This window comes from Hirundo rustica, chromosome 2 (assembly GCF_015227805.2).
Source record: "Hirundo rustica isolate bHirRus1 chromosome 2, bHirRus1.pri.v3, whole genome shotgun sequence".
In the NCBI taxonomy this organism is placed as follows: Eukaryota; Metazoa; Chordata; class Aves; order Passeriformes; family Hirundinidae; genus Hirundo; species Hirundo rustica.
This window is the reverse complement of record NC_053451.1, coordinates 94,243,530-94,268,450: the sequence shown is the minus strand read 5'-3', so window position 1 is coordinate 94,268,450 and position 24,921 is coordinate 94,243,530. Positions and strand designations below refer to the sequence as shown.

The 24,921-nt window shown below is 39.3% G+C and overlaps 1 protein-coding gene across 1 annotated transcript in view; it reads left to right on the top strand.

The window, feature by feature from the left end:
- Nucleotides 1-24,921, top strand: part of COL4A2 (collagen type IV alpha 2 chain) — a 143,543-nt gene that overhangs the window by 28,874 nt on the left and 89,748 nt on the right. Inside the window, exon 4 of the mRNA XM_040088976.1 lies at nucleotides 13,189-13,269. Within this exon, the coding sequence (XP_039944910.1) occupies nucleotides 13,189-13,269 (81 nt within the window). The remainder of the gene's footprint in view (nucleotides 1-13,188; nucleotides 13,270-24,921) is intronic.

Genomic DNA, 24,921 nt, shown 5'->3' with positions numbered 1-24,921 from the left:
CCATCTTTCCAATTCAGTAAAACAGATCCCAGGATCTGACAACTAGGGAAACCCTCTTCTTACCTTTAAGTATACAAAAGGGAAGAGACGACAAATTAAGTAATATCAACAGAGAGTGGAAATTTTTCTGTGGACTACTGCTTGGCTTGTTAGATGGAGAAATGAAGTTCTAGTTATGCAGCTTGCAGGCATTGAACAGAACTTAGCACATCAAATGCGTGCTTAGTGAGATTCATCTCTGTGAACAGCAGATGTTGCTGACAAAGTGTGACCAGACTCAAAACCTCATTACTGATCGAGCATGTGTCAGTACTGTTGCCTTTTCATGAAAAAGAAAAAAAAAATCAAAAATCAACTGGAATAATTTGTTAGATGTTGGAAAAATAGAGCACAGAAGGAAGGATCTAGTGAAGAGGTAACAATGAAGCTGTTTTACTAGGCTTTCAGTAGGCAAAGCATTGAGTTTCTTTATAAAAGTAAATGGTGAGAGATTGATTCTTCCAGGAGGAGATGTGTAGTAGAGTCCTTCCAGAAATGCGTTTGAGATCTATTCTGTTCACAAAATATAGTGTAGATACTGACTTTTCCCTGATCGCAGAAAAGAAAGACAAGACAAATATGTGATTTTTCTGTTAGCTTCTGATGCCTGAAAATAAAGGTATGGTTTTGTGTGGTAGAGCAAAAGGTCCCTGGAGAGTGGTGGTTGAGACACCTGTATAGTAATGATTCACTGGGGGCTCGATTCCTCCATCTACATAGGGAGAACTGTTTTTCTTTACTTGCTCTGGAGTTTAGCAAAGTCTTGCATCTTATGTCAAAGAAAAGCCACTGAGTTTTTGGGTCTCAGATCTTAGAGAGGTGAGACCAGTGCCACAATAAGATGGTACCTACTCAAGAGATGAACTGGTCTCTAATCTGAAGATCTATTCTGAGCAGAGGCATGAGATACAATCCATGAGGTTTCAAGGAGGTGAGCAAGGAGATAGAGCTTGAATTTACTGTTGTTGTTTTGTTGAACATGAACATTGCAGCCCCAGGTTATTTCCACATCGTTGCTGAAAAAGTGTTTCTAAGACCCATTCTTTCTCAATATTGTGTTGAGCCGGCATCACCTATGAGGAGTTTCATGGAAAGCTGTGTATAGCAAAGCTGAATGCATACATCCAGTCTTCTGGGTGCCTCTAATGGATTTCAAATTCAGGGCTATTCATCCTGAGTTAGGTGGGTTGTACAGCTCATATGGAAACACATTCTGAATAAAGCAGCAGTTACCAGTTTCTACGACCTTTGAGCTTGATGAGCACTCTGGGGTTTGTTCCACCTCTTCTAAGAGTCAAGGTCATATAATTTCTAATGCATTGTGCTAATGTGTTACTTTTTTCTTGTCTATTTTCTACTTACTGCAAAGACAAGAGCATTTCTGAATTTTGTAGATTTGTTTGCAAAATGACAAGCGTGTAATGAAAAAGGATGTGAAAGAGAAGCTAAATGACATCCTTTAAGTCAGTTTAAAGCTTGATATTTGGTTGTTTATAATCTCAGTATGTTAGTTGTTTGTACTATGATAAGAGCATTTTTGGCCTGGAGACTGAGCGACAAGACTTACTGCAGCAATGCAGACAGTGTTTGTCCCTTGGTTAGGGAAGTGGACCGGAAAGCAGGAAGATCTGGGTCCTAAACCCAGCTGAACCAGTGACTCATCAAACTCTGGGAAAGTGCATTTAACCCAGTTCTGCAACATTGCAGAAATCAGGTCAGCTGCCAAACTGAACCAGAGCATGCTTTAAGTCCCAAGTCAGTGGTAATATGGGAAAGATGAACCTTTTTTTTCATTGAGTAAATAAATGTAATTTCCATGTTATCATCTCGTGAGCCAATGTTTCACAGTATGGCTGTAGTAATGTCCTTGTATAGTCAAAGGGATATTTTGAAGGAAGCGAAACCTCCCCCATTGCCCCCTTCCCAAAAAAAAAAAAAAAAAAAAAAAAAAAAAAAAAAAAAAGAAAAGAAGCAACAAACAAACTTTCCCACTCTTCCCATTAAAATTATGTGGAAACAGATATACAGGGTGAAGAAATATCCAAAGAATAAGCTGTCATTTATTTGTTGGGATAGAAGACAACAATTCAGCCATTCCAGGTTTCCGATTTTGCAATGTACAGATACAAATATATTATACTGAGATACAGATTTTGACCATTAACTGGGTAAGCAACTAAAAGAGCTTTTTGGCAGAAGAAAAAAAGATACTGTGTGAGTTATATGAGCAAATGTTTTAAGACATTTTGCTAATCAGAAGTATATAGGTGAGAAAAGAGATTATCAATGATAGTTGACTACTAGAAGAAAGACATTGATCTTTTCTTTCTGAATATGATCTTCTGTATGTTAGATTACCTTCCTTAACCTCACTGCAAGTATCAAAGCTTTCACAGATGTCTGCATGTAGTCCTAATATGTCACATCCTCTATGTAGCTTCTTTATTTGCTGAACCTCTACCCAAGACTTTCACCAGTGGCAACATTGATCACCTTGGAGCAGAGGCAGTAAGGCTCAGGGAGGAGGTTAAGTTTTGCAATCAAAAGTGGAAAGTGAAATGGCTCAGTAAGAAAGCTAGTTCTCATGGGCTTTTTCTTGACTGAAATAGAAAGGAAATAGTGGGTGAAGCATCTGACCAAGCAGTTAGCAGTAAACACTTCCATCATCAAATGCAGTTCTTTTTCCAGTTTGCAAATCCCATTCTTCTTACTTTTAAGGAAATACCAGTCCAGTCCCAAGAAGCAGTTCTGAAAAATCACATAGCAAATTTCGACATTTAATATTTCCACTACAGTCATTTGTCGAACAGCCAACTCTGAAAATTGAGCCAGGGCTGTAAACATTATACTAGACTGGACTTAGCCGTCAGCATGTATGATAAATGCAGTGTCAGCCAATCTCTGCCACCACTGATAAACCTTTGCAAATCCATCCCTTCCACATCATGCTGTCAGTGATAGTTCCATCCTTCCGGTTTTTGGTAGATATTTCTGATTGCAATTTATATAATTCTGCAGGAAGAATTTAAATTCAGCTTTCTTGCTTTCTTTATTATATCTGATTCTGCAGGCACAACAAGATTTTAAAAGGCCATTGAAAACCGTTGCCAACATCATCCCTCCCAAGGGAAAAAAGAACTCCCAGGATCTAAGTATTCACTTCAGAACCAGATCAGCATGTCTGAACCATGGCTGAACCATGGCTGTAAACCGAACGATGTCTGTAAACAGTTATCAGAGGAAAACAAAGCTAACTAATTCAATTGATAAAAGCAGTTCATACACAATCAAACGTTTTTAAGTAATTACAGAACACATGAAACAGGAAAAAAATCTCAGTGGTTGTGCTCACATTTCAGGAAACCCTGGCACCATTGTACTGCACAGAAAAAAATAGAGATGCTGCAGCCATGCAAACAGCTGTACAGCTGGTTTCTGTCAGTCCCCTCCCCACGAGCAGAGCTAGTGCAATTGCACTGCTGCTGGTTCAAAAATAAAAAAAATCTTTCCTACACTGGCAGGTTGGTTTGTTCTTAGTGTAATGGGCACAGATGTGTTTTCAGAAATACTGGTTGCCTATCTGAAGTATGATTAGCAACCTTTGGGGTTTACCAGTCACAAAGAATAATATGTTCTTAAGTTTCCTGAGTCTGCCAATTTACGTAGGTGAGTAAACTAGACAGGTCAAATAACTGGCGTGGTTTATAAATAGACTAAAAAAAAAACTCCATATATAGACTAGTATCCAGACTTTCTATTGTTTCAAGCAAATGATATCATTATTTGGATGTCTTTCCAAAGCTGAAAATGACTAGACTTTGGAAACCAGAAGTAGTTATATATAGAAATTGCTACTTTAATGAGTGAATGCTGTGTTTCATTACTATGCTACTAGTATGTGAACAAATGTCTTTCTGTTCTTAGGGATGGGAAAGGAGGTTTTATTCCAGTAATATAAGATATTGCACAAAAACCAAATTCAGATTAAGGGTTGATAGTGTCTGACTTCATTCTTTAATGGAAAATATTCCAGTATAACTGCACATATCAAGATAACACTGTCCAGTAACTTGCACCTTGCATAAGCCTTGGGCAGATCAAATACAACATGCACAGCGGTTTGCATAAATAAAATATTAGAATAAAAATTAAAAGCTAGACTGTGCTTTTCAGTGTCACAGCCTCCCTTAACGAGTGATTATGTCTACTTTGGCAAGTCACCAAAAAATCACAGAATTAAGTCAAAGGACTTTTTTCATTGCTGATAACTAGAAAACACTTCCTCTGACTTCTGTAGTACTGTTTTTGAAACCACCTAAGTAGATTCTGTGGAGATGCACTTAATTTCTGGGGATGGGGTGTTGAGAGCAAGGACTCATGTTAAGATGTCCCAGCACTCTTAGTCTAAAGACCACCATACCTCCTTTTAGATGAGGAATGCCATGTTTAATGTTAGATGAGAATCAGTTGTCTCATAAGAAAAGATAATAGTGAAATAATAAGCATCTCTAAAAGTATGGATTTACAAAGACGGGATCAAGTTTTATAGGACATCAAATTTTAACTTACCAATATAGATTTTACTTAGCTACTGCTGCATCCTTTACCTTTCTCTCTGATTTAGCTAAAAAATTCCATTTGAACAAAGACCCAGGCAACATGAAGTCACCTAAATTTAGGCATCTACATAATCAGGAGGTGTCTGAGTTCTCATTATAATCAAGGAAGCCAATGGGCTTGCCTTAACTAATAGTAATAATTAATGTTGGTATCTTTGCTTACCTTTTTTAATACATTTCCAGCTTCAAAGTCTTTCTAGGTTTCTGCCTGTGTGGTGTTTTCTCTGCAGGAAAACCCAATTCTGGCCTTGGTAAAACAGGAACGCTTTTATTCTCTTTTTGTAATCATTGTGGGTCATAGGTATCAGTTCATGGCTGTGAGATATTTGCCTCTTTGTAAGATGTGAAAGACATTTTTAACCATGGTTGCACACCCTTCAAAGAGCTTAGTTTTCCTGCAGCATCACCTGTCTCATACTACCATGTATTCAAGCCTTAGCTGATGACTAAGACAAAATTTGTAATTTCTTTAGGCAGGTAAGCTACCTGTCGTAAATAGACAAGTGCCAGGTGATGTTTTTCTTCCTTTTCTGGATGCTATTTTTTTCCAGAAAAAGCCCTCTTCATCTTAACCCTTTTTCATTAGCTCCTGAAAGCTGGAGCACGTTCATACAGAGACCTGGGGCAGCCTTTTAGGATTCACTTTCCCCTGGCATTACAGATGCTTCAAAAATAAGCAGGAGTGCTATATTTTTCTATAGAGGTGACTTTTTTTGTTTGTTTGTTTCTTTGACATGGTAAAGTGTTTTATCTGGGTTTCCCTATCTTATATTCTAGTCTCTTTCATAGCATAACATATAATTGTCTCTGTGACTGAAAAAAAAAAGGAAAAATACGGCTGAATCCAACTTTATTTCCTGTAAAATATGAGACTTCCATTCTCATTTCGTGACAGAATACGGTGTCACAACATAAGCTGCTTGCTTCAAAATGTGCTGTTTGCAAACAAACTCATGTTGGACAACTAGGCAAGACCCTTGGACAGTTATTTAAATATCTGTGCTTTATATGTAGGTATGTAGGCAGCTTTTAAGCATTACTCTTTGCCTGGCCTCTTAAAAACTTTTTTTGTTGGTTTTTTTTGTTTTGGTTTGGTTTTTTGTGGGGTTTTGTTGTTGTTGTTGTTGTTGGGGGGTTGGTTTTGTTTTGTTTTGTTTTGTTTTGTTTTTTTGATGCCTACTATATGACAGCAGCTCTTTCTGGATTTCATCTGGTTTTCTGGGTAAATATGTGTTTGGATGAAAGCCGCAAAGTTAGAAATGGTTTTATGAAAATGTGACGGATAAGTTCACACTGTATCATATCTGGCTTCTGCCGTTGTTCCAAGGCAGTGTCTCCAGAAGGCAACAAGCGCATTTTTTAATTCAAAGAGGTGTAGTAAATAGTATCTCAGATAAAGTGAAGATGTGGAGCTGTGAAGTTTCACTTTGAAATGAAACTATGCAGCCTTCATATCAAGGATGTATGCCAGAAGGTTCATATAATCAAGTCACAAGCAAGTCCATAAGAGGAAAGTCTTTTATAGCTTCATTTCTCAGAGATACAGAATTCACGTTTCTCATCTCTGGTTCCAACATACTTGCTGAGAGGCACTTGAGCAGTCAAGTTTCTGTCTACTGGGGTCTTCTCAGCATTGGAGACTTTAAATTCTTGCCCATCCTTTCCTCACCCCAGACATCAAACAGAGGCATCTCAGTCCCTGGGAGCAGTAGTGCCTTTGGATACTTCTTCTTTGTTGACATTCCTGTGCCCATCAGGACTCAGAGCTGAAGCAAGCTGCTTGCTTCCTTGGCATCCTGCTTCCCAGTTTTCTTGATACACTACCTAAGAGGGGGGTGGCATGTGAAACTTCACACCAGTTTATAATACATAATTGACTGTCACAAGTGTAGCTCTTCTCATTGCATGGGGAAGACTCCATTAGGAGGTGGTTAGGAGACCAGCTCTCTCCATACAGCTGGTGGTAAGTACCTTTGTGTTCTTCCTAGGACCAGTTTCCTCCTCCAGATTTTTTTCATTGAAGGATATGTAAATACATGGCTCCCTCTACTTTAGGTGGGAAGTGTAAACATTCATGAGATTTTGAGGTCACACACTAAATTATTCTAGTTGCCATGCATCCAGTCTGGAAAAGGTTCTGGCTCCCATTCAAATATGAAAGAAAGAATTAGTTCTTAGTGAAATAATTCTCAGAAGAGTTGGAGAGAGGATCCACACCCACATCTTTTCCTTCTTCTCTGACTGTGCCAATTATCTCTCCCTTTCCCTGGACAATTAAGGTCTTCACAGTGGTCTTACTGTCCCGTGCACTAGTAGCTACTGGACTGTTAGGGGGCGGTTTCAGAGGGCTGATTCCATCTTTGACATTGTAGCTCTGAGGAGAGACCAAGCCTGTTCCTGGGCAATCCAGGCCTTCTCTGCTGACAGCATTCTCAATACTTGTTTTGAATGGTTGTTTATACATATTTCTAGAGAAATAGGTTTGGCAACAGGCAACAAATGTTTTCAGCTCTTAAAGGAGTAAAATGTTGGGTTTGAGCAAATACAACTGTGCTGTCACATTTGAATCCGATGAACTTCTCTGTCTGGTGATGATCAGCAGCAGGAGTACTCTGTCATGCTCCTACTTTATTTTTTCTTCTTTCTTTTGAAGGAAGCAAAAAATTAATGTTTCTAAGTCAGGGCTGTATAAACCGAATTTGAAATTAATGTCCGTATCAACGGCTGAAGGTCAGATGTGAAAGCAGAGGTTCATACTGGAGGTGTGACCTGGTCTGGTCTCCCTGGCACTGGCACAGACGGCTGACTCTCAGGCATGTCAGGAATTCCCCCTGGACTTCCAGGCTGAAGCCTCACTGGAAGCATCTGAATGTGCTGCTCCAGTGTGCTGTTCATTGCCCCACTGCAGAGGCGTGCAGTACGTCAGCACCTCCAGTCATAGTTCACTGTTCAGCTCCTAAAACCTTCTAAAACACGCCTTGGTGAAACTTAGGGGAACAGAATGGGGCTTGTCAGCACAGAAGTTAACGCACAACTACAATGTAGAAAATGTTATCAAAGAAGATGTCAGTGCATGGAGTCTTTGATTCCAAGTTGCAATATTTTCATTATAATTTCCGTAATTATTTTTTGAGCTGTATGTAAGGAAATGGCTTATATTTCCTGGTCTTTCTGTACTCATAGAATTGTACTTTGAGGTCTGTCTCTGATTGCCTTTGTTCTTTGTTAGAATACCAGCCCTTGAAGTGAAGGTACTTGAATGGGCACGCAGAAATGACAACTACCCAAATGTGGCCAAGATTAGCAAGAAATAAATCATTAAGGCGTGGAAAAGTTTAAAGAAAAGTGCATATATCTTCCTGGGTTTTTCAAGAGTGAGGCTGAAGGAACTGCAGTTCCTTTAAGTTGTCTATTTTTGGTTGAACATGTGTAAGTACAGAAATAATAGTGTTTGGAGACAAAAAATAAATTATGAGAAAGCAAGAGGGCAGAAAAAGTTTAGTGTTGGGACACCCACATTTTATGCTTTCTATACATAAAAATGAGAAGTATTTACACTAGACAAATATGCAAGCTTTACAAATATAGGTGGCACTTACATGTTTTCTCTTGCTTTTGTTTGAGTAGTGTTCATGTTCCTTGAACATGATAAATACATTCATCCCAGCAGAGTGGCTGGGTAAGCCAGCTCTGGAGATGCCTAGTTTTGAACAATGTGGACCTGAGCAGTGCTAGATGTCGCTTAAGATTTGCTGATTAAAGAAAACACCTCTAAGAACCTAGTATTTCTTTATTTGGCAAAGTAGCATATCACTGTTGTTATTAGTAGTAATTCACAACTACATCACTGCAAGAAACATTGAATTACAGTTCTGTATCTTGTTATTAGCATTTGTACAAAATCACTGTAAGAAATCTGATAAATTACACAAAAGGGGTATTAAGTTTGCAATTCTACTGCCTTTGCTCCTGCAGCTGGTATTCAAGAGTAAGCCTATTCTTCCTTACAAGCTTATCCCTTCTTACCCCACCTTCCCACAGAGACATGCCTGGTCAAGAGACCTGTGGTCGTTCCCCATGGGGGCTCCCAGTTCACAAGTCAGCATCACTGCTGCCTGCGGATGTCCCTGCTCTTGCTCTTAGTGTATCCTCACTACTTTCATTCTTCACCTAATTTGATGCCCTCTTCATATTTTTTTTTTATTATTTTCCAAGTTTTTACCATCCTCGCACTACCGTTTCCCTGCCTATACTCCTCCCAACTAAACAACCTACTCTTAATTTCTTTTCCCTCATTAGTCCCATTTTTTTTTTACAATAAAAAGTTAGCGTTTCTGACACTATTACCTAGTCAATATTTTCTCTAATACTATATTATCATTACCATTGTCTGAATGAGACAGCCTTGCTACCTTTTGACCCTGTGGGTCTTATTGGGAACATTAACGTTACACATTTCTGGACTGAATTACCATAATTTACTCTTGATTCTCTAACCTAATTCTAATTAAGCAACACCTCACCTTATGCACAGAAAGCTTGCACACCGGTGCGATGGTGTAGTTCGTTTTGTGTTTGCACATATGTCTGCTCTTAAAGTAGTGCTCTTCAGACTCAGTGTTCCCACCAAGGGGTAGAGCTTCCTGTGAGGGTGAGACTTGGACACTTAGCACAGGATTAATCTCATGTGAAGCTGGACATCTGCTCTGTAGACACGTCTCAACCAGTTACCCTGTGCTACATCTCTAATCCCCTTACCCTTCTATGATGAGGTTTAGCTCTGGTATCTGAAATAGATCTGGTGAGATTCTCTGGGTGATCCAAAACAGCAGCTAGATGTTGTGCCTATATTGTATAAATCTTAAATTAGATCCTATAAACTCCATTTCTAGACTTGGCCTAGACTTGGGACCTTGTGGAGATTAGCGGGATTATGCATCATCCAAAACATGAGAAAGACTTGGAACTGAAGGCCTTCTCAGCAGACACCCTCATAATTGAGGGCCAGTTCTTCCCGCTTGATTACACAAATCCTAGAATATTGTTCTGGTGCAGGCACACTTTTCTTCATTTAACTGCATACTGAGCAAATTGTGAGATTCATCTCCCCATGCTTACACTTTCTACAAGGGGTGGATCTTTCTGTGTAAGCTAGTCACCTCCATCCACCTTCATGGTTGAGAGAAAGCAGTAGGAACTGAGTGGGAGAGATGCAGTCGATCAGTTCAAATGCCAGTATAAGGATGTCGTGAATTTTGTCCTAAACCTGACTCTTCTCTGACCAAAGGGGCTTCTGCTCAGATTAAAGCAACCACATTGTATTGTCACCATTAGTGTTATGTTCCCAGAAATCTGTTTTCCTCAGGACATAAATAGTTGAGCACTTCAAAGTACGTTGTCCACTGTTAATTTGAAACTTTCAGGGTTTTCCATTCTAATTATTGACTGATATATGTCCATTTGATTTCTCTTCATCTCAATTGTGTGCCCATGGGTATTAATATTTTTAAAGTTCTGCAAGAATCCTTAACAGACTTATTTTTGAACGTTAACAATCTTGTAAACCATAGTATTTTAGAATGTAAACCCCAATAATGTAAGATCAAACAACAGTGCAGTGATCTTCAAGAAATTATAAGTATTCTAGATAGTGGAAGATAGTAGAAAATGCTGCATGTGACTAAAAGTTCCCAGAGTCATTCCACTAGCAGTTGAAAAGTGAACAGGTGGAGATCAGGTAGTGAGGAAAGCCCAAGTATAATCAAGAAGAGGTATAATACTGCTGGTCTCAAATGCTTTTCCATTATGTTCCCTACCTTTGGACAATCTTCCAGATATTTCTTTTCATTATCTGCAGAATCTGTGTGCCTAAAAGGATACAAAATGAGAAAATAATGAAAAAAAATCCAGCTTCCTAAAATTGTGGAAGAAAACAATTGTGTCCTCATATTAGCTGCTGGTATTGTTACAGCATGCAAATTAAAATATTGGATGGTGGATAGTACACAAACAATAGACCTTGAACTTCCATTTGAAATAAGCATTAGCCGCCTCTTCCATTATTTTTCTTACAAGTGCACAAATATCTTACCATAGTTGTGATTCATTTTCTATTTTCTCCTTGACAACAGATTACCAAATTTAGAGTCACTCTGCTAATTAAAGAAATAAACTTATTGTTGTCATTATTTTTTTCTCAGTAGGCGAAACTGAAGACTCACATGATCAAATTACTGTATCTGTCTGTTACTTTTAGGCTGGGATATGCTGTTGTTTACAGCACCAACAAAAAGAGGTTCTACAAGTTCAAATTTGATTGTTACCAATTACAGCACTGCATAGAGCACAGTGCTCCTTAAAGTATACCTGCATCTGCCAGAGGAATATGATCACACAGGCTGTACACCTGCATGGCATACATAAAAATTAAAATAACTGTACTCAATTTCAGAAAAGAAACTCTGGGGGAAACTCTGTAGAATACTGAGAAGGATACTGAGAAAAAGATGCACATTTCATCTGCAAATAGGTTAATAAGAAATAAACTCCATTGAAATAGTGAGTTTGTGATCATATAGATATTTGACTAAAAAAATAGACCAACCTGAACAAACTGCTAGAGTTTATAAAATTGACTTGATTTAATATTTCCTCTTAATAATAGCTTTAACATAAGTCAGAATCCATAACATGACATCGAACTCTGCTACATCCATGAAATAATTTCCTGAATAAAACACCTAACCTATAAATAGGTCAGAGCATAGTCTCAGTTTGGTGGACTGCTTTTATCAGTATGAAAACCCTACCTCTTCAATTAAACATGAGAATTAAATATAAAGCTGAAAAAAATGTTTTAATATATAAAAGTACTTAAGATACAGGCATGAACCTTCTCATGACAAGCATAAAAACTTGTTTTGGGAACTTTATATTGCTGTGTATCATAAGATTAAGAGCCTGCTGTACAAATAGGACCAAAGCAGTACTTAGGCAATGCATGGTGCCTGCTCCATACCTTTTATTGATTTGACTGCCAGGGAGGTATCCAAATCCCAGAGCTGTGTTTTCAGGTATTGTAAAGGCAGAAATGGATACCTGAGAAATGTGACTGAAAAACCTCAGGTGTTTAGTAGAGGATTGCTTAGAGGCACATGAAAAATTCTAAGCATGACAGGTTTGGTCCCCTCTCTGCATTTTAGCTCCTTAAGTCATCCCTAGAGGCAGGAATGGCAGCATCACTGTCTATTTATGAAACAGTGTAGCAGTTCAGAGCACCCATCCTGTTCTGGAGCCTTGTTTGTAGCCCTTTCACCTCCCTTTCAAGAGGTGATGGGCTCAAGCTATGAAGCAGGCAGAAAAGTGAAGAGTGAAGGTACCGTTTGCTTTAGCCAAGAGGGGAACAAGTGACATGGAGCCTGACTCTGTACACTACAGCTGGCTCACCTTGAGGTTTCATCTGAGGAGCAGTGCATGTGAAATGCCCTGAATGAGGAACTCTGGTTTCCTGTCACTAGACTAAGTCTTTCTCTTTTTTTTGTGACTGTATTAATTATTCACTGTGGCCGTGTCAGATTCAGAAACAGTGGTGAGAAATCCCTCCCTCCTTTCCCAGATTACTTACTAGGCTGCTAGGTCATTTTCAGGGGTTCAAAGCCCTGAGGTTAGGTGGGCTGCAGGCTGGTCTTCACAACATTCCTAATCATTAAGTTACATTTATAAAAGTCATACCACAGCATGCACAGCATCTCTGCTGTTCAGGTTTCGGAACAAGACTGACTGTGGCTGCTGCATTCTGTGCAGGCACTTACGTGGAATATAATCTGTGTTGTCTGCCTCTTGAAGTCCATCCAAGGATTTGTGTGGAGCGGTGCATGTTCTGTGATCCATGTATTTGTGGCCCAGGCCAATGTGGTTCTGGTCAGGCAGGAGAGATGTAACTGAAGACATTTACTTAAGCTGGGAGTGACTTCTAAATCACAGTGGTTGACTGCTAGCAAATTTTTTATTCCTCCAGAATAGGCAGTGTCCTGGTTTAGGGCAGCCGTAGAAGAGGAGAAAGCAGGAGTTTGGCTCACGATTTTGAACATGATAGCTACATCTTCCTTTTGCCCACCAATAAATATTTCAAAATACAGCAACCATTTGGAGCATGCATAGGAGGATGTGCTGCATTGTGACCTAGGACTTAGTCCATGTCCCTAAAGAATCCAACAGCTGCACTTCTGTGATACGATATCTATTGCATGTGTCAAAAAGATATGTGAGATACTGCTCAGCATTGAGTTTCTGTGTTTAGAAAATGTGGAGGAAGATAAATAACATTATATTTCTTGATGCTGACCTCTGAGAACTGGACAGCCACTCGTGGCTGCTTCTAAGCATATATTAAAGAGGGTTCAGCTGTAAATCCTAGATCTGATCCTGGTCTTTGCTTTAGCAGTTCCCAGCAAGACTGCTACTCAATGCTGTTTCAGATATTCTAGCTGCTACCTTTTAACTTTTGTGTTATGTGTGTTCTGGTTTGCAGGGTGGAAAGAAATACACAGGACCATGTGGAGGCAGAGACTGCAGTGGAGGATGTCAGTGTTTCCCTGAAAAAGGAAGCCGTGTAAGTAACATTTTTCCCTGTGAATTGTTCTTGAATCTGAAGTTCAATGCTATAATTTGCAGTAGGTGGACTTGCACTAGATTGCTAAGAGTGTTAAAACAATTATTCTTTCTCAAGAAAAAGTTGTTGTTTCATCTTACTTTCTCACGGGCTTGCAGATTTGAAGAAATACTTTGTTGTGAATACCTTGTTATGATATGTAGCAGGCACTTATCTCAAAGATGAGGGTCGAGGGACCTAAGGACCACGATAAGCTAATCAGATCAGAATGATGAAAAGATACCACGTACATGCATGGGATACACACATTTGATGATTTTAGAGGTCTTTTCCATCCTAAATGATTCAATAATTCTGTGGTTCTATGTGATTTCCACTGAAGCAAGAGGGAACCACACCTGCACAACCTGAAATCCCTGCTGAAAGGGAACTGTTTAGGATTTCTGGCATTATGTTGTGGATAATAATCTGTTCTTCATTTTGGGGACTAGAGAGGGATGAGGCAGAGGAAAGGAGATGGGGTGGAGAGGATTAGCCACCTGCCACAAAGAGCACTGAGAAATAGGGCAGCTCCTATCCTCTGTGGCTTGGAGCCCTGGCTGGCAGGCTCCTTCTGTACAGCTTGGTCTTCTGCAGCTGAGACAGTGACTCAGCCTTTTCCATCCACCCATCTCTAAGAATAGGTCAGGCAAGAGATGTGGTGGCAAGTCATGTGCTTGTTCTGCTATCACAAACCTCCTAAGATGCAGTTCTCTGCATTCCCTCCACACAGCCGGCCATCAGTTCCCATTCCCATTGCATTCCTCAGGCTTGACTCCACGTCTGAGTGGAGGGAGAGGTGGTAGGAAAGTCACAGTGTAGGTGGGAGGCAAGGAGCACAGTTGTTTACAGCACAAGTCCTGATGTCTCCATGGAAGTCAGATGATCCTGGGGTTACCATGCCATGGAGACTGTAATGGTCTGACTCCCGTGGCCTGATCATGAGCTGCTCATGAGCTGCCTTCCATTGCAATAACCCAATGGCAACCTGCTGAAACTGAGGACAAACAAGCCCTCCCCTGAGACACAGCTTCCCATGGGGCTCCCTCCAGCTGTTACTGCCTTACTCTCATCATCCAGCACATGAAGTTTGGCAAGTGCCTCCTGCCACTTCCCACTTTTGACTGAAAATCAAAAACTGATGCTGTAAGATGCTCACTAGAGTTCATGAAAATATCTGTTGCAAAACTACCAGCTTCTGTGACTGAAATGTTTTTCATGCTCCTTGACTATTGACTGAAAGACCTTGAATTTCAATTGACAAATGTGAAAGAAAAAATAGGTGATTAAACAAAGCTAACTGCCTAGGTTAGAAAAGCTGAAAATGTGAAAATACCACAGTAGAGAAGCAGTCAGGTGCCACTTACAAGAGGCACCTTGTGAGTTGCTTCCTATCTCGATGGGAAAAGTGAGGGCAGATTTTATGTACTTGCTTACCACTCTCAGTTTTACCTCAGGGAAGTAAGTAACCCCACTTACTAATGAGGTTGGCCTCCCTTTAAATAGATACTCAAAATGAGAAAAAGGATATGCTACAAAACATAAATTATATTTTATTGCTTGTGGCTAATTGTGCAAGATGTGAAAAAGTACTGTAAAAAGGGATTTACGGAATTTTACACTTCAAAAATCATGTTTTGTCTTTCTGTAATTTACCTCTCTGAAGTGATACATCTCATTATGATTTAGCATTCACTGCCTGTATTTTGTGTCTGCTGATCTCTTCAGATGTCACAACCCCTGTTAAACATCTGGTTTAAGGAACAAGATTGGCCTTTAGAGTCTAGTCAAATCTGGCAGAGCTTCTGGTCTCATGCTAATCCTCAATGGGAATATTTATTTTCACAAAACCTCTGTATAATCTGGCACGGCCCACGTTTTCTGTTCGAGGTGACTCACTGCATGCACAATAGATGTATTGCGTGTTTGCACTTGTAAGAGTGCCTGAAGCAGTCTGTCAGAGCCTGCTTCTGCAGTGACTCTCCAGCCCAGGTGCCACAGAGCTGCCTCCTGTAGGGCACCTGGAACTCAGGTAGGAGCAGCACTGCAAGGGTCTGCAGCCAGCTGTCAGCCCTGCGGTCCTCTGGAAATTCACCCTCTGTTTGTGACAGGTCTAAAAACAGGCAAATTAAAAGCGTTTTCTTTGGATTGCTGCTACTGAATGCACATCAGCATCTGTTGAATGAAGTGAATTCATTGAAGTGGTAAACACAGTTGCAAACTATGAAAGAAGTAAAGGTCTGAAGAAATGTCTGCTCTTTATTTATGTGCTTCTACTTCATTTGGAGTCATTGCTTCAGTTGCAGTCTTCAGATACAGCATTTAAGGAAAAGATGCTTAGCTTTATTTGTTGTCGTAATCCAATATCTTCTGTTTTTAAAAAAGGGGTTTTTGCAAAATATGCACACTGATAACTCCTGGGCCTCTGTGCTAGAGACAAAAGCACTGTCAGGATGTATGGAGATTCATCCAGGCTTTGGCGATTTGTGCCAAGTCTCCAGGTGCAGGGCATCTGAAAGCCTTGTGCTACTGTCTACACTGCTTTTGGTTCAGGACTGGTGAGGATAGGCACAAAGGTGCAGGAAAGTTGAATCCTGCTTCACAGGGGCAGTTTCTAGGGGCAAAAGGCAACCTAGCACAAACCAGTGCACCCACCTAACAGGCCTACTGGAAAGAGGTATGTGGTTTTAGGTTTTCCTCTACTCTGTTTTGGCTGGGCTCGACCCTGAAATTTTCACTGGGCTCAGACACAGCTAAAAAAAAAAACAAAACAACCCAGTGGGGCCAGAAAAAACGAACAGCAGAAGAATCATCTGCCCACTGTAGTGGTGGGGAGCTGCAGCAGCTAAGCACAAGCAGCATCTAGCCTGCAACCTCCTGCCTCTCATCTGAGCTGCTCCCAGGGCTGTGAGGACACCTGCAAATGGCACTTTCTTCTCCATTCCCAGAAGGAAAGCTGGTCAAATCCAAATGATCAGGACACTGCTGATAACTGTATTTGCAACTCACAGCAAATGCTGAGTTGTTTCTTGGAGACGTTTCTCTGAAGAAATGTTTTTCAGGCTGTACACAATGGCCCCTTGAAGTTCCCACCTCCAGTCCTGCTTTGTGTTCACATCTTCATAGTATAAAGAGTAAAGTTCCTTCTGTAAGCTGGTTTTGCTTTTCCTGATCTTTAATTACACTCTAGTCTTTGTTCTTTTTCACTGCAGCCTACTTATCTTCCAGTTGTATTTACTGTTAGCTGGTTACAAATATCCAATCTAACCATACCTTGCATCTGGGTAGATGGTTGGAGCTGGGGCTGCAGGAGCCAAGCTCGGGGACCAGCCTCAGCCTCATCTCCACTTCTCAGAGCTGGCAAAAACTCAGTGGAGTTGCAGTGCAAGTCGAAGGTCCTAAAGGAATGTTCACATCCACATGACAAGAAAGTCATATCCTCCACAAGCCTCAGTGGAGGACAGAGTGAGAAGGCCGAGGAAAGACAGCCGACTTATCTTGTCCCTGAGATAGATTCATCTTCTCATTTTCTTCTATGGCAACTTCTCCTAAATTGTTCTCCTACAACAACAGACTCACCCTTTCCCTAAGGTACATTTGGAGAGCTTAATATAAGGAGTATACAGATGCCTGGGTAAGAGGGAAAAGAGTAAAGGGAAACACTGATATGGTATTGAAATTCTGTTTTGAATTAAATGGAAAGGATTAAAGGAATAAAATAATAAATTAAAAAAAAAAAACTGGTTTTCTTTCTTTTTCCTCAAGATTTTTATTGCAACTCCCAAAATCTTGAGATTTACAGTTCTTTGCAAACCATACGTTGCTCAGAGAACAATATATGTGCCTTAAAATTTGTCAGACATGAGTGCACTTGTGTAGGAAATGATAACTCCATTCAGTACAATGGCCAACTGTTTGACCTATTGAAGTTCGTAATCAGCCTCACTTCATAATCAGCCTAGAAGGCTTTATAGAAAGTAGAAGTGGGTAGAAATCTTTTTGATCTTTCTACAGAGTGAGAAATTGCACTCTTTTGTACTTTCAAAGTCAAGCATCTAACAGTGCTCAAGCCATTTAGCCATTGTTTTTGCAAGGGGCTGGAATGATGGAAACTGAAATTAAAGGACAGCTTTTTGTCCCCCTGTAAAGGTCCCTTTTTGGGAATGCCCAAACATTCCTTTTTAACCTAGGCTGGCATGAGTATTCACTGGAACTCCTTTACAGATATTTGTTATATTGCTTTCACTAATGCAGTGGCCAAGGGTAAGCTGTTACCAGTACACTTATAATTACTTCTGTCTGCTTTTGGATGCTGTACAGTTAGGAAATCTAGTGTGTGATATTTACTTGCGAGCATTTTCCATACAAGTTTAAGTCTTAACACATTGGCTAGATCTAGATGTGTTTCTTCATAATTAAAAACAAACAACAACAAAATAGAACACATAAATATTCTAAAGTCAACTCCATTATTATATTATAGGGAAATGTTTAAATCCAGTAAAATAATTTTATCAATTATCAGTGTAATTCTTGTATATCACAATTAGCTGCCTTCCAAGCTGGTATAATGGCAGTAGTTCCTTGAAAGTCTGTTGGTATAAACTGATATATCTTATGAAATCTGATATTTATTTTTGGTTTTGGTGTTTTTGTGTTGTTTTGTGTTGTTTTGTGTTGTTTGTTTTTTTTTCCCTCCACAAAATAATAACATTTAAAGCATCTTCTTAGCTATTCATCTAGCTCAGTATTCTGTACCCAACAGTGTTAGTAAGAGATGCTATTTACAGGGAGCACAATTTACAGGGAGCACAGAATTCTGGCAACTTTCTGCAGTCCATTCACTTTTACCCAAGATAACCCAATTTATATGTTCCTTCAGTATCTGTGTTTTGTCCTGAATTTGTCTAATCCAATTTGGAAGCTACTGTAACTGTTTGTCTTCGCAACTTCCAGTGGCACTACTCAAATGATATAAATTATATAAATCACTGTCTGACCTGTTAAAAGCAAAGCTCCTTCTGGTTTCATCAAATACATCCTGTTTCTAGTACTGTGAGATTTTGAGTAGCTCTGTTTTTAGGTTACTTACTGCTTCCCTAGTTTTGTAAATGTTATATATCCTCTCAGCTTTCTCTTGTCCAAAAGGGTGAGTCACAGCCTTTTCAGGTTCTCTTTTGAAGGTGACACTCTAGCCCTTTGTCCCTTTACTATGCTCTTCTGTGGGAGACCAGAACTGTACCCACCTGTACCCACCTTCTGGATCTCCCAGCATGGGAAATCACTGGACCTCCCCATTCCTCATCACCAGCATCAAATTTAATAACCTAAGAGAGATTAGTATCATCTATAGACTCAGATGTTTCACAGTTCAGTCCCTTCTGTGGATCACCGTTGGAATCTTGGCAAAAACCAGTTACAGCATGGGTTTGAGAGGACCCACTGGTGTTATGTCTTCATTTTGAAATGTGACCATCAGGAACTATTTGTTACTTCCTATCCTTTGACACCCTTCAGTCCATAAGAGCACCTCTCTTACAACCCCAAGATAATTTATTTTAAAAGCTTCAATGAAGCACTTTATAAAAACAGTTTTGAAAATTCAAATATATTATGGTCACTAAGGCTTGCTTTACCCTGCTTATCCTTGAGCTCAGTTACTGTGTTTCTTAAGGTGGACTACTGCCTTGCCAAGCAGGATAGTCAAATAAACTAGCCCACTAGTTCTCAAAGTTTCCTCTTGAGCCCCTTTTCCACATGGAAGCTTGGTTGGCCCGTCCATTGGTACAGTGGCAGTTTATAATGTTGGGTTACACACTTCGGCCAGCAGTTCTGCAGTTTCACACTTGAGTTCCTTCAGAAGTCATGGGTGAATGTCCCCACTCGTGATCACTTACTAACACCTGCCTTACCTGTTTATGTACTACTTCCTTCATATTAATCTGAATTATTCTGTCTCAAGTAATAGCTTGGATTTGAGACCTTCTCAAGTACCTTCAGCAGTAGAGGCCACTGCAGAGACATTACTAAGTTTCTCTGCAATGACCTTCTTATGTCTGCATGCCCCTTATGAGCCCTTGGCATCATGTGGTACTGATATTTCCCTTGATGGCTTCTTATTTTCCTTTAAACAACTTTTTACTATCAGCTCGGTTATTGTCTGCAAAATTTTCTCATTCATTTTTAGCCATCCTAGTTGCCATTTATTCTTGATCTGGTTTTTATGGGCTTTCCTGTTAATTTCAGCAATTTTTTAAATGCCAACCCTTTTGCCTACAATAGCCTCCTTAGTTTTTTTAATGAGCTGTGCAGAGTTTTTATTGAACCATTTTACTTTCTTTTCGATATGTGACACATAGTTTACTTGGACTTTTAATGCAGTGTTTTTGAAAAGCCTCCAGGTTGCTTTAGGGTTGTTGCCTTTTTGACTGCTTTTTCAGGCTTTTACTATTTTTGTGATTTTTATGTATTTCCCCTTCTTGAATTGGATATCTGGTGATGTATCTGTTTGGCTTACTTCATCCCAGTACACTACAACATTAAATTCATTTATATTTTGAAGCTCTTGCAGAGCAGTTCTCCCAATAGGACCTCTTGAAGCGGGTCCTGTGCAGCACCTGAGACTAAACCCAGAGGAGTATTCTTTCTTATGGGTCTCGGTGTTTATTGTGCTAAGAAAAAGTCAATTGGTGGGTTCAAACCTTTTTTTTTCCTTATCACATCTGGATGAAGCATTGATCCTGACAGTATGTGGGTAGTTGGAATTGGCCAGTATTGCTACCTGACCTAGTTATTCGGCTCCTCTAATTTCATTGAGTATTTAATGATTGGTGTCTTTAACAGAGGAATCCTAAATACAAACGTGGTCCTATCTTTCTGTTCTTTCCTCCCATGAGGACTCCTAATGTTCCCCTCCTCCATGAGTATTTTTTCTGTAATACTCTTTGTTGTAGCCTTCACATATTGTGCCATTGCCCTGGCTGTATCTTCATTCTCTGTCATTCCTGAAAAGTAGATGGACTAGTCTATGTATGCCACTGATTATCCTCCTTTCACCAGCATGAGATGCCTTTTATATCAGCATTGTCATTTATTGCCAGGTAGCATAATTTCATACTCTTATTCTTTAGATTTCTATCATTGCTGTAGAAGCATCTACAACTTTTGACCATCCTCTGACCAAGCACCAGTCAAGTGGAATTGTAAATGGTGTTATTTACCTTACTTGTTCCACGGAGTTGGCAAGGACCTCAGTCTCCCACACAGCTGCCTTGATTTAAGCCCCTTGGACATCCCTGTTCTACTTTCCCTCATGAGGGCTATAATCTAGAATTGTGACCACTGGTCACCAGTGCCTCCTACCGGAATAAATACCAATCTGGCCATCTCATGGGCTCTGCCCCCTTTGCCCTTAGCAGGCCTTTCAGTCCTCTCACCTGTTCCAAATCCAGCTCTGTGTGTCAACTCATCAAACCTCCTGCTGCCATCACCTGCGTTGTCCTCTCCTGGAAGAGTCACTCTGTCCCAGGAGCATCCTCACACCAAGCAGATATTATCAACTAGAGCTTAGAGTTTATCAGAGATTTGGTCCCTTGTTCCAGGCTGATTATCCACCTTCCCTCTGACTGATGACCCCTAAATACTTATTTGATCAGCATCAAGGTTTTCTGGGACTTGTTTGATGGTCAGCAAGACAGAGATGCTTTGGAAAATATCCTATTTGCACTCTAGTGTTTGCTGTACACAAAGCTTTGGGAGTGAACTTGATCCCGTATCTTCTGAAGTATTGTCAGATTCTGCAGCAGAGTGGATATAAATACCAAAAATTGGTGCTTCAAAATCTCACATTGCTTCATAGACCAAGATTAAGTCTCTGGAAAATTCCTGGAGGAAAAGCTGCCCTCTGAGGGAAGGTATTTGGAGGAGGTGTTTGTAATGGTAACAGATTTAAAAGTGCCTACATTATTAATGAGTGCTATACATGGGACAGGATGACACTCTTCATTATTTCAATGTTGTAATCAAGTCTGGTGTGGTACTTCAAGATTTAATTTTCCTTTTTTCTCTAGTCAAGGTAATAGAGGAGAGCAGCTCCATTGGCAAAAGACAGGAAAAGTGTTACTGTAAAATCTGTTCAACAGTGTGAAGCTAAATTCTGCTTTCAGATACCTTATACAGTTTTCTTTTGCACATATGTGCGAGGGTGGTTTCAAATGCGTGCTTTTTTTTAAGTTTATACTTTTAAAACTCAGCCCTACAAGGTCTTGCCAGCATTCACAAATACCTGAGGTCTTGATATTGCTCCATAGGCACCTAAATCTTGGGTATAAGGCTTAATTGCATGAACTATTAGCAGCAAATGGGGCCAAAATCTTCCGAGTTCACTAGCAAAGGCAGAGAGTGTACAGATTTGCTTGACAGAACTTGAACTTGAATTGGTCTGAAACTTGATACCTAGTTTATGACCTAATGTTTTATTTAATGAACACTGCCTGGCCTGGGCTACACTGACAATTAATCGACCATGTAGTGGGATAGTTATATTGCTAATTGCTGTCCTTTAGTACATTTGTCTTGACATTTTTTTGAGTGAAATATGCATGTTTTTTGTTTTTGTTTTTCCTAAGCTCTGTTTATACATGTTTAATCAACATCAGAGATCTTTTTGAACTGATGGATGGAGATTAGATAACTTTCCCATGAACAAGAAGCTCCACTTATATGCATTCTACACAAAATCTGAGATTTGGGAAGCAGTGAAAGGTCTTCCTCAGAATCTGTTTCAAATAAAAAAATGCAAGACATATTAAAAAGCAAAGCAGGGTGTTTTGTTTCAGCGTATGCAATTAAATGCAATTAAATGTTCACACAGAAATCACATTTTCATTTGTAAATGTTCAGAACATTGTTAAGAATGTTTAAAAGATAAAATAAACTCAAAAGGAGACCTTCAAATCAAACAAAACATGCATATTGACTAAAAATTGGTTTTTTACTCCTTGTTATCCTTTTGCTGTTTTGCAGAAAATTTCTATTTCAACCAGATATGAAACGTTAGATTTCATAAGTAATGTATAGAAATTGTATGTATTTGTAATCCAAACAAATAGAAGGTTTTTTAAGCCCGTCCCATGGTAACAATTTGCATTCCCTGCCTTTTGCTGCAGCCCTGAAAGCAAAATTCCTTCAAAGCCTTTTCAAATCAACTGTACAGAACTGTACAGAAGGAAAAAAAAAGAATGATACTTTAATGAAAAACAGTCAAAAGGACACATTCACCTTTTTATTTGCATTTTCAGTTTAATAATTTTAAGCTAAACTTTCCTGGTTTGACATACGTTATTTCCAGCAAAATAAGTGCAAGATATATAACATTAATGCAGATACTGCACCTTCCTCCTAAAGCCCAAGGTTAGACCTGTGCAAATACTTTTATGACCTTGTATCAGAAATGTTTGCAGTCTCAGCTGGTGTGATGAGAAAACAATTCAACAGCATTGGACAAAGCTCAAGAATTTGCGTCATCAATCAAAATTAATTCCAAGGTTGGAGTTTAAACAAACTTATGACCGAAGTCAATATGCTGGATTACCTATTTGCCTTGTAGATTCAGCTCTTCCATTTGAAATTACACCATCTGATACGTTTTGCATTACCTATGTGATCTGTTGATGGGCTTGTTACACTCATTAAAAAAACAAACCTTATAGCAGTTTGCTAATAAATTGAGAAGATATTTCAGGAATTTGTTTTGAGGGCATTTTTAAGCATTTTTCAAGAGTGTATTTAACAGTATATTTGAATATCTGCATATTACAAATCTGAATGAGCGATGGAGAGAAAATACAAGAAAAATCACAGTAAGGAATCAAGAGTCATTTTATTTCAGAAAATAAAACAAGACTTAAAATTTAACTCTAGAGAAGTTAACTCTAGTGAAGACTGAAGAGAGTGGAAACTTCCTGGAGATGAATAGTGCAAAGTTAACTTCGGTGATAATAGCCAATGCTGAGAATCCTTTGGATGCAATTCACAACCATTTAAAAATATTGCCATACCGTTTTTCTTGAATGGCTTTTTTTAAAATCCTTCCCGTCTTCCTAGGAAATCCTGAAAGTATATTTAACCTCATTTAGAAAATAAGTACCTGAAGTTAGGGAATGTCATGGGTGTCCACTCATCTGTCACCTTTCCACTCGTTTGGGTCACTAGTGTCTGCATAGCACAGCACACACTCCTTTATGTATGCATGCATGTATGTATGTATGTATGTATGCATGTCAGCTCAGTTGGGTAGAAATTTCCCACCATGGGGTGCTCATAGTGCCAAGGATTTGATCCCTGGATGAGCCATTCACTTAAGAGTTGAACTGGATGATCCTTATGGGTCCCTTCCAGCCCAGAATATTCTGTTACTCTGTATCATTGATCTTTTCGTTTGGTTTCCACATATGAATTGCACTTCATTAAGAAAATGAAATGCACTGTCAGGATTGTTTTCAGAAAAATGTGTTGTCCATTTGGTTAGACCTTCAGGCTTTGACTTCTATCAGTCAGACAGTACAACTACCGCACAAAAATATTATTTGTGCTTTTAGCCAAGTTTTGCAATTTCTGCTTACTGTGAGAAGAAGTTTAAAGATAGAGCAGCGGGTGAGTGATGGTTTTACTCTATGACTGGGTAGCTCACTTAGGAATCCAAGAGGGATAATCCAGGTCATCCTTTAGCACTTAAATTATACTCCAGAGATTGTAAATGTTTCTCATGACATATGTCTGAGGCTTTACAAATTTCTCAAATTGTGCTTGTTTCTATTTTCTGTATTTTTGTCACATGGGAGCAAGTAACATTGACCCATTTTCCTTTTGTCTGCTTTGCTAAGTACCAAACTATTAGTGGAATCCTTTGAGTCTGACCTGGAGAGACCAGGAATGTGGGAATGGGCAGCCTGTCATCTCAAACAGTATCTGCTGAGGGAGTCAGAGCCTGTTCTCAGCATTTTCTTACTGACACTTAAGAAAATAAATGTTCTTTATTAATCTCAGTTTGTACATAAGTTTTCCAAATCATCTTCAGTGTCTTTGCAAAATGAACCAGACTGTTGAAGTATACCTGAGTGTTTCCATTACGTTTATCTGGAAAAGAATGACAAATGTTAGAATATCTTACACTGACCATTAGATATGAACTTTGGGAGCTTGCGGGAAGAAGATCTTGAAGGATAGAAGTCTGTGTTTTAGGCACAGAGAACAGCTCTAGACCATGAATAAAGCTGCAAGCCTAAACAAATAAAGCATCTGTGCAGCATTTTTTCTTTCATAGGCAAAAACTATTTTTTCTGTGAAAAGACTGTATTAGTCTATCAAATTCCTTTCTGTCTACTGCTGTCATAGATGCCCAGCAAAAAAAAAGCACTTTGGGGTTTTTTTTGTGGCTTTGGTTTTGTTTCTTTTTTTCAATATGGGTTATGATTGTTCAATGAAATTCTGTGTCTACCTATTGCTTATCTTATTACTTAGCAAAACTAATTCTTGTAAATAGAGTATCACTGGTTAAAGATAGGTTATTAGCCCTTATAAACTTTTTAAAGCAGGTTTATTTGTCCCCAAGAT